This window comes from Dromaius novaehollandiae, chromosome 7, assembly GCF_036370855.1.
Source record: "Dromaius novaehollandiae isolate bDroNov1 chromosome 7, bDroNov1.hap1, whole genome shotgun sequence".
Classification (NCBI taxonomy): domain Eukaryota; kingdom Metazoa; phylum Chordata; class Aves; order Casuariiformes; family Dromaiidae; genus Dromaius; species Dromaius novaehollandiae.
This window is the reverse complement of record NC_088104.1, coordinates 2,413,496-2,429,089: the sequence shown is the minus strand read 5'-3', so window position 1 is coordinate 2,429,089 and position 15,594 is coordinate 2,413,496. Positions and strand designations below refer to the sequence as shown.

The following is a 15,594-nucleotide window of genomic DNA, read 5'->3' as shown; positions in this document are numbered from 1 at the left end:
CAGCTTGTTGTCCACCGGCACTCCCAGGTCCCTTGCAGCACAGCTGCTCCCCAGCCTGGCCTGTGGCAGGGGGTTACTCCAGCCCAGGGGCAGGACTTGGTATTTGCTTTGGCTGAACTTCAGGAGGTTCCTGACAGCTCATTTCCCCAACCTGCCAAGGTCCCTCTGAACAGCAGCCCTGCCCTCTGGCACATCAACCTGCCCCACAACTCGGTATTGTCCACGAACCTGCTGCGAGTGTACTCTGTCCTGTCATCCACGTCATTAGTAAGATGCTGAACTGTACTGCCCCTGTTATCGATCCCTGAGGGACACCACTAGTAACCAGTCGGACTTTGTACTTCTGATGAGCACCTTGAACCTGACAGTCCAGCCAGTTTTCCACCCTTCTTATAGTCTGCTTATCCTGTCTATATCTCACCAATTTGGCTACCAAAATACTATGGGAGACCACATCAAAGTCCTTGCTAAAGCAAAGGTCAACAACATCCACTGCTCTCCATTTGTCCTCAGAGGTCATCTCATGACAGAAGGCAGTCAGGTTGGTCAGCTGTGACTTGCCCTTGGTAAATCCCTTGTGGCTGCTCCCAGTCACCTTTTTGTCCTCCATGTAGTTCACATAGGCCTGCAGCTTCCCATATCTTCCTCCTTGCCCTTCCTGAAGATGGTGTGATGTCTGCCTTTTTGCAGTCGTCAGCAACGTCCCATGACCACTGTGAGAGAGACAGCAGCCTTGCAATGGCATGAGCCAGCTACTTCAGCACCCTCTGATGCATCCATCTGGTCGCTCAGACTCGTGTATGCCCAGGTAAACTGGTCCCTAGATCAACTTTCCTCTATTGCAGGTCCCTGCCCCACGCAGCAGCAGGCCGTTTTCCTTTGCTGCCCAAGTCCTTACAGAAGCCTTTTTTGTTACCCTTCACATCTCTCACTAGTTCCAGCTCTGGCTGGACTCTGGCTTTCTTAACTCCATCCCTCTATCCCCATATGTGTTCCTCCTGGGTAGCTTGTCCCTGCAGCCATCATCTGTGTGCTCCCTTTGTGTGTTTGAGTCAGGCAGCAGTTCTCCGTTCATCTACACCACTTTCCTGCCCAACTCCATGCAGGAATGGACCACTCTCATGCTTGGAGAAGGCTGTCCATAAAAATTGTCCAGCTCTCCTGAGCTTCTTGGCCGTCCAGAACAGACTCCTATGGGATCCTGCTGAACAAGTCCCTGAACAAGCCTGTTCTGGAGTCCAGAGTAGCAGTTCTGTTATTTGTATTGCTCACTTCTCTCAGGATCTTAAGCTCCTCCTTGCTGTGGCAAAGGCTGCCCTGGACCTTCACAGCCCCAACCAGGTCCTCCTGTTTCTCCAGTAGCAGGTCCAGCTGTGCCTCTCCCATCACCCACTGGGCACCTGCACCAACACCTGGCCTGTGGCTCTCGGCAGGCACCTCTGATGGGCAGGTGCTGAACAGCATCCCACCATCACTGTGCTGACTCCAGAACCCCACAGTCTCGGTCACAACTCCAGGCCCCCTCTGCACTACCAGCCATGGTTGCTGTGGGGTCCATGCCATGCTCTAAAGTTGAATTCATGCTCCATGGCAGGAGCTGGGCAGCAGCCTGGTCACCCTGGGCTGGACTTGGCTGAGGATAGGGGTGTAAGCACTCCCTAGACAGGAGCCACAAACAAAAGCAGACACTGGCTTTGTTTGTGACCAACAGACAGCTGTCATGCCAACTGCATGGGAAGCGGAGAGAGGGCTGGGGTGCCTTGCTCGAGGCTCAGCCTAGGGTTAGGGCTCGTAGAGAGAAAACCTACGGCTGGGTTGGGAAGGGGGGGGCTGGGAACTGAGCTGCAGAAAGAATTTGCTCCTGAGGAATTTTTTCATCCACGGAAATGCTGGCTGCCTTGTCTAAAGCTCAGCCTAGGGCTAGGTTAAGGTTTAGGGTAGAGAGAAGGAATCATTTCAAGCATCCCACAGTCAAGCCTTAGAACTAAAATGTTCACCCTTCTCTCCTAAGGTGCAGATACTGCCCTGCTCACTACCACACTGCCCTCCAGGTCCCGTTCAGTAGGTGAGACTGCCAGCACCGCAGGGACCTCTGGCGCAGCTCAGCAGCTTAAGTACTCAGGGAATAAGCAAACTGTTTGATAAACTTAAATTACATGATTTATATTCAACGAAGGCCCTTACAGGGCAGTTGTTCTTTTAACAAAATGTAAGCCAAATCTCTAGCAGCAGACTAGCAATTCACTATAATATTCATTTTTGAGAATCTGGCCCTTTTTTCTTAGAAAACAAGCACCTCCCTTTACTTTCTGCCTGCCTGGAAACACACTGAAAGATCTGAGACAAATTATTTAGTATAAAAGCTGCATTAATAGCCATTACTACAAAAAAAACCCCAAGAAAAAAACAACAAAAAAGATGTTCACACCAATGTCCCGTCCCATCCTGTCCCTGCCCCCCCCCCCCCCCCCCCCCCCCAAAAAAAGGCACGTTCTAATGGAATATACGAAACACAAGTTGAGGACCAATGTCTTCTTTCAATCCACCTATGCTTGTAAGAAAATTTCTTTTTCCCTTCCTCATCCTCAGTGGTTAGTGATTGCCCTTTGTGTTCCCACTGGAGGTTATGCCTGCTTCAGATGTGCTACCTGAGCTAGTCATCTGTAGTGTGTTAAACAAGCCATGTTAGGAAAGACTCAGTTTAAGCTACCCTGGCTCGAAGTGGTAACCCTCTAAGCATTCACTGATCACACAGAGCTCAACAAGGAGATCTGAGAAGAGAATAAATTTCTGCAGCCAGCCAGTGGCAAGGTGTTGGATTTAGCGGGTAGCATCTGTGTTCAAAATTCTAACAATTAAAAAAGGATTTGCTATATAACAAAGTTCTTTTCTAGTATGAACTCTGTAGGAGTTTCATCAAATCACTTTTCCAAACAGACACTGGTACACCTCTGCCACTGGCAAACACTGTTAAAACTTCTTAGCCCTAACAGATTTCATTTGGCTAGTAACGGGGTTGAATTTCATTAATATAAGCTAAGCTTTAAAAATAATTTAAGATGTATCTTATGTTAAAGATGGAACTTTTAATACAGACAAGGGCAGGGTACATCCACACATCATGGTGAAATAGCATGTCTATATACCCATGCCCAAGGCAGAGCAAGATATCTCCTCCCCCCAATGTCTTTTTTGGCTGCTGCTGCCCAGCCAGCAAGCCAAGCAGACTGTGACACTGGTGCTAGAGTGGCCAAATGAAGCTATGAGGAGCTAGGCTAGGGGACAGCTGCAAAAGCCAAAGCCAGTAGGACACAGCCCTGTGACCCAGAGCAGCACTGGGAGGGTACCCCCTCGATGAGATGCATTACTGCTGCAGGCTGTGTTTTCAGCGGGGTAAATTAGCCCAAGTGAAATGCTGTGCTAATGCAATTAGGCTGCTTTTGATGCTGCAGTTCGGTTTCTGCTGAATCCTCGCCTGGGTAGGCCAGGCTGACTGTCTTAAGGAAATAAAAATGACTTAATTGGTTTTCATGTCTTTTGAGAAATAAGTTTTCTCCATTAAAGAACTGACAAGACGTCCTGAAAATCTTCAGTAGAGTGGGCAGTAGCATGAATTACCCATGATGCCAAGGACTGAACTCATTTTCCTTTTAAAGTGGTCTCTCCAAATGAGAGAGAGAGCTCACGAAGAGGATAAAATGGGGAGAATCAACACCTGTTTCATGGAAAAACAATGATTGTAAAGTGTTGATCAGCATCTTCCCTAAACAGTGTGCTTAATGCAGCATTAGCTAAAAACTAAAAAACAACTTTAAGGAAAAACAGTTGCATGTCCAACTCCTCTTTCCTCTCCAGAGGAGAAAACTGGAGAAAAGAAACGAACTATACATGACAGATGTTACTCATCATTACATGCACTTCTGGAGGCATAAAGCAGTAGCGATAAAGCTGTTGAAGGATCTGAGAGCTTCAAGCTGTTTGTATTGCTGCTACTGCTGGAAAGGAAAAAGAACCTATCCTGCCTCTGGGAATGTTGTATAAGTGTTTTAAAACTCAAATGCACATATTTTAATGGCGAGATACATTACCTTTGGAGAAGACACTTTAACATGGACAATAATTGGTGCTAAAGATGTCTTGATAAGTTGTGCAGGGTGGTTGATCGTGTCTGCATCTAGCACAACCAGTTGTAAGGACCTCGCCAGCTCAAAGATTCTTTCAATTTCACTCTGTACTTCAGCTAATAAGAGGAAAAAAAAAAGTGTCAAAGCCATTCAAACCCAGCATTATTTAGACAAAAATAAAATCATCCATTTATTTACATGGACTGTATATGTTCAGTGTATGAACTCCATATGTGAATTAATGTAACTTCCACAAAATAACCTATTACTCAGTACTATATTTTTTAAAGAAATATTACCTTGGAGAACATTCTGTTGCCTGAAAATATGTAATTACTATAATGACTTATAAGATAAATGTGACCAAGACATTCGGTACAATTAAATGCATGTTTCTAGTAAAACAAAATACATTCAAGCATATTTTCCAAATCTTCTAAATAACTTATGATAAAAACTGATAAAATATTATTTAAAAAGACACTAATGGCTACGTTCACATCTAAACATTTTTATATGAAGAAAAATGAGAAATTTACTCCCACATAAAACCATTTCTGATATTGTTCCAATCCTTCTTAATCGTGCACGTTGATGTGAGGAATTTTAAATGGATAAAATCAGCACAAATTAAAGCTTTTAAGTTTTACCACCAATGTTCAAGAAAGTCGTATGTCAATAGTTCACATGCATTTAATTTGCCTGAGTGCTGTTCCAATAACTTTTAAGGTACACGATTACTTATTAAAATTTATCCTAAGTCTTTGGCTAAGACTTCACACCTTGGTGTTCTGAAGTCCCTCCTAACATATCACCACAAGGATTATTTCTAAACTTAAGTTTGTCTTTTTGGCAGTATTAGTGATTTAACAGAAACATCACTTAAAGCTAAGCCTACCCCAATGTAGGTCTCCCACAGAGGTACATGTGCCCAAGATTTAGTAGATACAGCACTCACCTTTGGAGCACCTAATTTTGGGGGGCCTGATTCTCATATTAGGATGCCAACTATGAGTGACACATCTTACCTCCTATACCATATATGTATATATAGAGAGAGGGAGCTGCCTCAGCATGGCATTCCCACAGGGCAGGGCACAGGGGAGGAGTTCACTCTCCAGCTGAGCAGGCAATGCTACAGTAGACCTCTCTCATATCACTTTCCTGAGGATAGGCACTTAAACAAGATGTGGAGCCCCTCCTGAAGGTAAACTGCTGTGCTCTTTCTCCTAAAAGAGGAGCCGGGCCCACTTTTTCCTTGGAAAAAAAAAGCCTAAAAAGGCATTCTAGTTCCATAGTTCAAACACTCTCAGAATGTCAGAGAACTGGGTTTAGGTGCCTTTTCTTCCTGAGAAGATTCAATACCAATACCTTTTATCTCCTGGGATGGTGTCCCAGAGACTAGGTTATTGTCATGCACATACATACACACAGATTTCCACCTCTAGTGGAGAAATTAAAGAAATTAAAATTCATCGGGCCAACGTAGCCCAGCAGTCATGATACCGAGAAGAGAGTGGGAAGACCAACGTCCCAGTCTGCTCTCAAAGTTAGACTGGAATTTAAAACAGCAGCTATTCAGCATAAACTACAAAACCAGTCCCTGGGTCAGAAACAAAAATATGTTTCTTTCCCAGCTTGACAGGGTGAGAGGTCTCCAGCAGCTTGTGGTGCAAAGTTAAGAGCACCAGTCTGAGAAGCAGCAGCTGTGAGGCCACATCACCCCTGGGAGAAAACAGCATTGAACCCAGTTTTTCCATATCCTGACTGCAGGCCCCTAACTCACCTTTTGTAGATAACAGCTATAATACTGCTTGTTCTAGTCCTTGTAATTGCTTAATGCGAGGCTAACAGAGTACACGGTGCTCTGGAGCCACTCCTCAGTCAGATAAACTTTGTCTCCCAACAGAGTACATGAAATTCAGAATTATATATAAAAATCCTGTAGACACATTTAGAATTGAAGAATTTATATGACATCTTTAAGGCTGACACGCTGTCACTCTCTTCCAGCACGTAACTATGTTCAGAATTACATCTGTGTCAATGTCTTACCTAAACTGGATCTTGTATTTGACCGCTCAATTATTGCCCTCTTGCTTGGATTATTTAGAACAGACCTCTTAGCAAGAGAAATGTCAGCTGTCACTCTAGTTATTGATATCCTATGAGCAAGAACACAGGACAGAACAAAAACACAGCAGTCACATTTCCATTGCACTGTGCATGACATACAGCTACATTCCATCGCAGAGTGCAAATACAATAAACCACCACTCAGACATGTTTTATAGCCAAGTTGTAACATCATTAAAGTACAACTAAAGAGAATGCTGCATAACTGTACAATATTTTCTAACATTTCTATTGCCTGTGTTATTGTAGACTCTTGCAGAGTTTCTGCTATCTTACTTAATATCATGAGTTAATTTTACCCCTCCCCAACTCTCACCCATCTCCAACAGGAATTTATAAAATACCATAAACACTACAGGATAAAGTGAGTCTTCGAGTACACAGAACAACAGGAGTCACAACAGTAATAGTACTTCTCCCAAATAGCTTGCCAACATTGATTAGACCTCACATTTCTGACAGGTAAGGAAGGAATATCTGGGTAGCTGAGTGGCCCATGTCTCATTTCTGAGCATCTAGGAGTCACTGAAGAGACATAGCCTACTTTGGGAGATCAGTCCTCCAACAGATGCTCATATTACAAACACAGAGCTACGGCTATAGGCTAAATGACTTGCTCAAGGTCAGCCAGGAGAGAAGCAAGTTGAGCCACAACTATTTGTGCCGCTGGAGCCTCCTCTTTAACTTAGGGCGGGCAATTTTTTCAGATCTGTCAGCGAGCTGACAAGAGACAAAAGGTAAGTGCCCTCCTAGATCTTGTGCATGTGCATCAGGACTGGGAACAATGCAATTTCAGGATTCTATGCCTGAGGATTTCCTTTAAATCAGATTATAAAACAAAGAACACACATTCACTTCACATGAAAACCATTCAGGAGGACTGCGATGGGATCCAAAGAGCCATGAACAACAAAAAGAAAGCAAGCTAGAAATGACTAGCAGCCATTCCTCACAACACAAGGTCTTGGCAGCCCTAAATGAAGTTATCAGGTAGAGGGGTAAAAGCAGTAGAAGCATTTTCCCACATAATACCTAAATAAATTTGTTGCAGAGGATACAGTGGAGGCCAAAAATATCAATGGGTTAAAAAAAGGAACAGAAGAAATTCATGGGTTATGAGTCTATAGGTGGCCAGAAAACCCAGTGGTCTAGAGCCCATCTCTGGCTCAGGAAGCTCTAGATCTCTCACTCCTGGAATCTGGAAAGTACAAGAAAGGAATGATCATAAATCTAATGTGCCTCTTCTTACATCCTTCCTTGAGCATCCTTGAGGACAGGATACTGGGTCTTTGGTCTGTCCGAATGCAGCCAGATTTACAGAGCGTTTCATTCCCAAATAAAGGAGTAATCTTAAGCATCACTGTTGCTGAAGGTTGTTAAGAAAAAAAATGTACTTTTCCTCTCTTTTGTTTACACTGTGTAGAGTTGGGCCAGGTCTACACAACAGTGATTAAATACATCACATTTAGAAAACGACACCGTTGGAACCTCTGCAGCAGCCTTTCCCTGAATGGTGCCTAGCAGCTAAGCAGAGCCCTCTCAGCAGGTCTGCACAAGACGCAGCCCTCGGCCTTCCTGCAGCTCACTGGCCACAAGAGCCTGGGGCAGACAGAAAAGGAGGAGCTCACAGAAGCCAAGCATATTGAGAGATAGGAAGAAGTCCTGCTAGCTGAAGTCCTGCTGGGGAAGTCTTTTGAAAAGCTTGTCCCTGGGCAGTCATTTCCCGTGTTGGTAATATGGATCTGTCACAGAATGGCAGCAGAGAGGGGAGAAAAATAAACAAATAAATAAATAGAAAGAAAGAAAGAGGGGAAAAAAGATTGCAAAGCCATAAAAATGGGCAGGAGGATCAAGAAGGAGCTGAGCTTCCTAAAAAGGAACTGAATTCATTTTTCTAAAGTCATTCGGATCTAAAATCAATTGTATCAGCTTGCCTGTGGCATGTAACTCTTCCATATTTAAAATTCACACTTCTGCCCGATCTGGTTGTCAATAGCTAATAGCAATTGGACTTCCAAAAGCCACTTCACTCCAGGCAGACCCTCTCCCTTCTTCCCTCTGCACAGACCACCAGCAGGATGGGCAAAAACAGGACAGCAAGGCAAGGTGCAACCCCACCGCTCGGCAGCCTCCGTGGGTGCTTCTAAGCAGGCTTTATGTTTCCATCTCTGTAATTAGGCATTGCTGATCTTTGGGGTTCAGGACACTGCTCAGTACATTTTCGTATAGGGTATAAAAATATACCTCAAAGGATATATTCATAGCAGTCACATCCTGGCATCCTGATATGACTTGTCATTCCAGTTGCCATGCTCTCCTACCAAAAACAATGACTTTCAGCTATCACAGGCGCATGCAAAGCTGACAGGCATATGCCAACGGCTGGGAAGACAACATATGCCACGGCTCTGTACCTGCACGTCGCACAAACGTGCGCGGGAGCCCGGGCAATAAACTGCGGGGAAATAAGATCAGTCAAATTGCTCAGGAGCGGGGAGATCTACTGACAGGATGCATGAACAGCTCAGAAAAATGACAAATTTAACCACAGGCTGCCACATACAGTGCTTCATCTGTCAGATTTTAAATCAATCACTACATTTGTAGAGTCTGCTAAAATCGCTTCAACTGGGCAATTAAAAATTGGGAAAGGGACAAGATATTTTGCAAAAAAGTCCATCATTAAATGTTTTGTTGGTTCATGGCTTAATTCAGCACCGCCATCTCCTCACTGCACCCCACAAGCTACCTTGCCTGTAAGCCCTACTTCACCTCTTCTGAGCAACAGACAGTTTTATTTTCATTGTCCTAGTGCCAACGTTTTAGGTATTTTCAAACCTGATTTACTCTCATATATCAGCTAGTATAGTACAAGCTTCTCCACATACAGTTCAAATACACTGAACAAATTAGGATGAAGAAAAGGCAGAACAACCCAAGATGCAGCTCATGCCTACAACTATCAACGAGTTCCAGTGGAAAGGAAGAGATGACAGGGACGAAGCACACGTTCTTCATGCAGAAATCCAAATACATATCCCTCCTCACAGTTCCTTGGGATTTTTTTTTCCTCTTTGTTCCAGCTGAACAGGTTGAATTCTCTTTACAGCTTCTTAAGTTCTGACACATTTTCCCTACATTTTAGTTTCTAGCATTTCCTTCTTCAAATTACCTTTTTAAGTATTTTTGACTACCAAGAATATTTAAGAGCCGATTTTCTTAGGTGTTGGCCTGAAGCACCATTTCTGCACACTGTTGAGATCTGTTCTCTTTCTGATACTTATTTCGGGGCTAGGGTGTGATTAGTTTTATTTAGAGAACAGCCTGTTGTATAGGAGCCTGGAACTTGACAAAAGGTACTGCGATGAACTTAGACCAAACATAGTGGACGTGTGACAGCACCTGCCAAGAGGTACACAGCCTGCTCCCGATGCTTCCAGGGCAGCGTTAAAAGCCTGAGCCTCACAACGCCATCTTTAACGATATTATGGCTCTTTCCTGGTGCCCTAGTCACCTTTCATCTAGAGTTCTTCTGTAGTTTCAGTCTGATAAGATCCTGAGGCAAAATTATTCAGTCAAACCTAAAAATCCTTCTACAGACATAGCAGATATGAAGATACGTGCACTTCTAAAAATACATTAGTTGTGTTTCACCCCAGAATTGGCCGCGTTTCAGTACTGATACAAAGCTAGTGAATCAGTTTTGAACATGCATCAATCTCCTTGCATTAAAGAAGTCTCTAAAAATGTTATTAATACATGGGGAAAAAAGCACGAAAAGGACAGTATTTCTCACCTCCCATCAAACCTGTGCTTCAGGAAGTCAAAGAGAGCTTTCTGCATCATGTCTGTCACCTTTGCAGAGGTGAGGGAGATTGAACAGGAAGGATTGACAGGGAGAAAAAGAAGTCAAAAGTAAGAAAAGAGGTAAAAGATAAGGATACTGCCAACAATCAATACCTTTTATAGGCAGCAATCATTTAGTTTCCATGGTCTTGGCAGCATGCTTTGTAATAAATTCTTGCAAGTTTTCTGACTCATTCTGTAAAATGCTGAACGGAGGACGTGAGAGCTGTCACTCCTAATAATCTTTTCTTCATTTGCACTGAGATATTAGAACACTCCTCAAACTTCCACAACTGTATCATATCCAACAGGCTCGAGCACATGTCAGAAACTTACGGGAATACTGGGGTAGAACAGATCATTTGTTTTTTCCCCTACAGCTATGTTATTAGAACTGGTTTAGAACTTCAGATACAAAATCTATCCTGTTTTATGGTGTTTTAACAACAGCAGAAGCAATCTCAGTGAGGTCCACAAGCAAAAAAAAAGGATGTTTCTAATCCTGTACGAGGGGAAACACCTGAGAGATGCTCGGCACCAATAGCTGTAATCTACTTTATTGAGCGAACTCTTTGTCCCTTTTGGTACAACTCAGACTGACGTTCATTATTTGCCAGTCTAGACAGGAACTCGGTCAAAGCCCCAAGGCCTCTGGCAGTTTATTTCTCCTGTATTATCTTTTGAAGTGGTTCTTATAGAATTTAGTCAGAAAAAAATGTCAAAAGAAACTTCCCATGTGTGTTGCAAAGTAAGATAAGTGTGTCCCTGTTATAGCCCACTATTTTAAACTAAAATTAATATCCTAACTCTATTACCATTTAAAACAGTACTTTATGCACCATTTTATGTCCAAAATATCATATTCAGTATATTTTCTTACACAATGGGTGTGGGGCACCTATTTGTAGATGGGTTTGTATTGACAAACAGCCCTTCCCCTCCCAAATTCGGGAGTCCCTAGGGTAACTTAACCTATGGTGCAGCACCACGAAAATCAATGGATGAAATTTTCTCCTTTCAAGAAAATCACCATAAAATTAAAAGGTAGATAGTAGAAAATGAAATACATAATTCCTGCTTTGCTAAACTACACATTTAATCACTCGTATCAAAAAATCTGATGCAAGAACAGTGCATTACACTAATAATAGTACCATTCTGCAATCTTCTTAGGACTCATTATCTTAAGAACCATTCCAATACATTTAACAATATCATATAAAGTACGAATAAAATTAATTAAACTAAATGAAGTGTATCTTTATGTTAATTTACTTTTAATGTTAATTCAGATCCTAAATCAGCAAAGCACTTAAGAGATGATTAAATGCAGGTATTCACCAAAATGTCCTGCATAGAGACTATGTTCAAATTTAGCAAGTATTAAATGGTCTTTTGAATCTGCAGCAACATTGAAAAATGAGTGTCCTGTTTATCTGTGCATAGTACTGAGGCATATTACCATATCTATTTTCATGTTGAAGAGAAGATAATAATTTAGATAAGCTACAGGCTTCTTTATCTGTACATTCTAATATAGCAATAATCTTAAAAAAAGAAAAAAGTCAAGAAAAAATGCTGAAGTGATAACGATCAGTTCCAAAATTCAGCTTCTGGTGCTGGAGAACAAAAGTGACTATGCTGGAATAGTCTAGCTACTTCATCTGCCAACGCCAAGTTTCACAGCAAGATGTAAAATTTTCATGAATGATATAATGGGAGAACGATAAGCTTATGGGGAAAGCGTCTTAAAAATTTGGTTACTTGAAGTCTTTTCTACACTCAAAGCATCTGCTAGTTTAACTAAAATTTTATCTATATATGGAAGTCTAGTTAATTTAACTTGACTGTTGCAACGGTTGTTTTGTTTGTAATGGACCTCAATTCTCTTTTCTTACTTGATATAACCAAGAATAAATGTACTGAAAATAATGGATGTGCACTGTGTTTAAAGCAGTACAACTGCAAAGAGAGTCCTGGTATACTTACGTTACCTACCTTTCAACTTAGATGTCACAAACAACAGCTTCTGTTCTGTTGCAGTGTACAGTAAAATTTGTTGGTACCTCACCTAATAGGTACAAAGTACTAACTACGCTCTTAGGTCTTATATATAACATTCTATTATTTTAGCTCAGATCACTTAAAATTGCTGTAAACCATTTCCACAGATCAAATGTAGTATGGCAAATCATGGACAAAAGATGTTAATTAATTGCAAGCAACTGGAATACATACCTCATAACCTTTCAGTGACGGACCCACTAAGACAACAGGCCTCATTGATGGTACTACATCATATGGAGGAACATGTTCTGTCTAGAAGAAGAAAATATCTCATTAGATCCCATTAATCACAGAAGATCAGGATGAAAATCCTGGAAACTATGTACTAGAATTAAAAAAAATAAAAAATAAAATGAAAACAAAAGTACTTACCACTTTTTGTTTCTGTTTTGCTAAAAGACCAAATGAGAATTTGGTTAAACATATACTGTGTGTAATAAACATAACACTTGCAAACAAAAATCCCTTTATGAACTTTTGACTTCTCTCACTGCATCTCCCTTCTGATCAGCTCTACTTTAGTTGGTCACTTATTTGATTTTGGGGGGAGCTGCCACTTTTCAAGATTTTTTTTCCAATCCCTTAGCAGCTACTACACATCCTGAAATAGATGTCTTTTTCTCCACCTCCACATGCAAGCACTTTTCAGTGAAATATTTTAATATGTCAGCAAAGGGGGGAAAGCCCACATTCTTCATATGCAGCTTTTAAAATTAAAGGATTAGAAATAGCAGGAATTTCCTTAAATAAAAATCTGTCTTACCGGTAGAAGTGGGTGTGGCTCGAAATGTGCCAGAAACCATTTCTCCAAGACTTGAAGAAGAATTTCCACTTGATTTCCTATGGCATCAGAAAGAGGCCTGTTAACTTGTGAGGTTGCAGCATCAGCTACACCCCCATGAGGAATTAACACGATAAAGGAGAGAGTCTTCACCCACGTTTGTGCTGTGAGAAAGCTCTCTCCATAGTGAGAGATGAAGAGTACTAGGCAGGGACACAGGGAAACCAAGAAATCAGTAACTAGATAGACCTGCACGTCCACAACAACTGCAAACAGGCTATGAAGGGAGAGCAGGTTCTATTACAGACTTTGCAAAGTTTTTGTGTCATCTGCCCACAGGCTGGAAAAGGCATCAGTTCTAGGCATAGACACACCTGCTAAATTCATCACACACAGGGCGCATAATCCAGCTCGGCACAAGCCCACCCACACACAACTCCAATGTCCTCTGGGGTCCTACCAGGATGTGGGACCTAATCCAGTTTGTTCCACAAACAGCTGAAGAGGAGATGGGAGAAAGGGAAGGCAAGTTCAAGGGAGGAGAAGAGGCCTGCTCGAGCAACCTCATCGCTGCCTGCAACACCACAGTTGCACAGGACAACCAGCACGTCTGGAGCACGGTATTTGCTGTTTCTCATTCCATGCAGACTGAATAGCAAGTGAGTACTAGTCCAAATTAATATTCTGTCCTTGCTCTCCAGAGCAGGGATTGTTTACCCCTGGGCTTGGCAAGTCCTTAACATACATATACTAGACACGACCGTAACACAGATGATATTGCAAATAACCACTAACAGTAGTTATCATGCTCCAAGACTCTGGAAATCCTCTTTAATAGGTGAACTTGCACTGCTTTAGTCAGACAAAGCTAGAATTCTTCTTTATCACAGACAGCCTTAATACTACAGTCATAGCTTTCAAAAAAAATCTTAAGATACAGATACTAAATAGTTTTATGTAACAAAGGTGCTCAAAAAGAAACTATTCGTTACTTATTTCTTGCTTTCAACTCTATCATACAGATCCAGGAGTGTTAGTATAAACTACTGAAAATCCTAATATATTTTTCTGTTGCAATATTTCCCCCCCCTTCATACCTAATTTTATTCCCAATATTCTCCACAGGTGAGAATATAAAATCTTCACAGGAATGGTGATTCAGTGGAGCTATGCCTGTTCACATAAGCAGAGAATTTGTCTGCTAATACACCGTATCTGAAACAGTAGCCTAAATACTCTCTAGTGTACATCTCTGAATTAGATACTCCTCTTTCCATACATTGAGATACACTGGCTTCCTCTGAAGCCATTTCAAAAATTGCAAAAGCAATTTAGATAAAGCAGAGTTAATGCTGTTCAATCATTCTAAAAACATTTCCCCAGATGGCTTATCCTTAAAACGATTCCTGACCTTGATTAAGTATATTAGTATGCCAATTCCCTGGCAGTACTATATAGGCTAAATTATGCTCCTCTTATTGCTATCTATTAGGGCTAGACTCAATTGGCTCACCTTTCTTTACTCTGCAGCAGCTAAAGGTTTTGTTCTCCTTATCATCTCTTTGAACATTTAAATTTCATTTTCAATTAGTGGGAATAATATGCTAGTAGTAAAATGCATTGTGTGTACTCAGCCTATAGAAGAGAGACTTCACAGTCCAAACTGAGATTAGGAGAAATCCATTTTGCTTTCTAGGCTTGTGCCCAACTTTATATTTATCAAGGGGCTTGCAATTTCCAGCTCTAGCAGTGGGGATGTACAAAAAAAGACAAACTGGGAGATGAAGAGGAAGAGGTGTAGAACCACTGAGCTTACCTCTATGAAATCCAAAAGGTTTGGTTTTGGCCAAAACGGAAAAAACCCACAACCTTAAGAATACGAGAGTCAGGGAAAAAATCTGGCAGCTTTTGAGCACCAAGCCGACTAAACCTTGCAGGGACTTAAACTCTCTAGACTGTCAGAAACTTCTGTTGTTACTGCTTACACTGTGTAATTCATCTTTCCTAAAGCCAACAGACATTTTTTTCTTGTTACTCATAGTCATTTGGTGCGTCTATGCTCTGCAAATATGTTTTTTCATTTGGAATCCCAAATCAAACACTCATCCAAATACAACGCAATAAAAAAAGAATCAAGTGACCTTTGAAAATATTGTCCAGTGTCAGAAATGATTTTACATTATTTTAAAAGGTTACAGAATTCTTACCCTCCATGGAAACGTCCTCTCTTCTGCTCCTGCTGAATGCGGATATTCTCCAGTCTAAGCGGGCTTGGAATAAAGCCAATCTCACAGCCCTCTTTAACCAGCCTTCCTATCCACCAGTCGTTATTGTATTTCTGGAACAAAGAAAGGTTATCGGCTTCAGTTCAAAATGCTCCATGTCCTAAACTCCCTTATTTTGTTACACACAATTTTTAACTCCATGCTAGTCAATGAAACCAGACTCACATTGAAGTCTGAGAACTGGACAATTTGTGTAAATTTAAATGAAGTTAAAAGGTGTCAGCCAGTATTAGAAAGGTTGATGCTGATGTTACATCCAGAGAACAGTTTAATGGGCCTGACCAACTTCTGGTGAACCATGGCCACCAAGCTAACCCACTGAGGCCACATGAAACAGTCCAGCAAAGAGAAAACA

The 15,594-nt window shown here is 41.7% G+C and overlaps 1 protein-coding gene across 2 annotated transcripts in view; it reads right to left on the bottom strand.

Annotated features, from left to right (window-relative positions):
- Nucleotides 1-15,594, bottom strand: part of CACNB4 (calcium voltage-gated channel auxiliary subunit beta 4) — a 120,472-nt gene that overhangs the window by 15,198 nt on the left and 89,680 nt on the right. For both annotated transcript variants that reach the window (XM_026103036.2, XM_026103037.2), the window contains 7 exons: nt 15,162-15,292; nt 12,937-13,013; nt 12,546-12,565; nt 12,345-12,425; nt 10,057-10,115; nt 6,180-6,289; nt 4,089-4,240 (listed from right to left, as the gene is read on the bottom strand). In XM_026103036.2, coding sequence (XP_025958821.1) covers nt 4,089-4,240; nt 6,180-6,289; nt 10,057-10,115; nt 12,345-12,425; nt 12,546-12,565; nt 12,937-13,013; nt 15,162-15,292 — 630 coding nt within the window. The remainder of the gene's footprint in view (nt 1-4,088; nt 4,241-6,179; nt 6,290-10,056; nt 10,116-12,344; nt 12,426-12,545; nt 12,566-12,936; nt 13,014-15,161; nt 15,293-15,594) is intronic.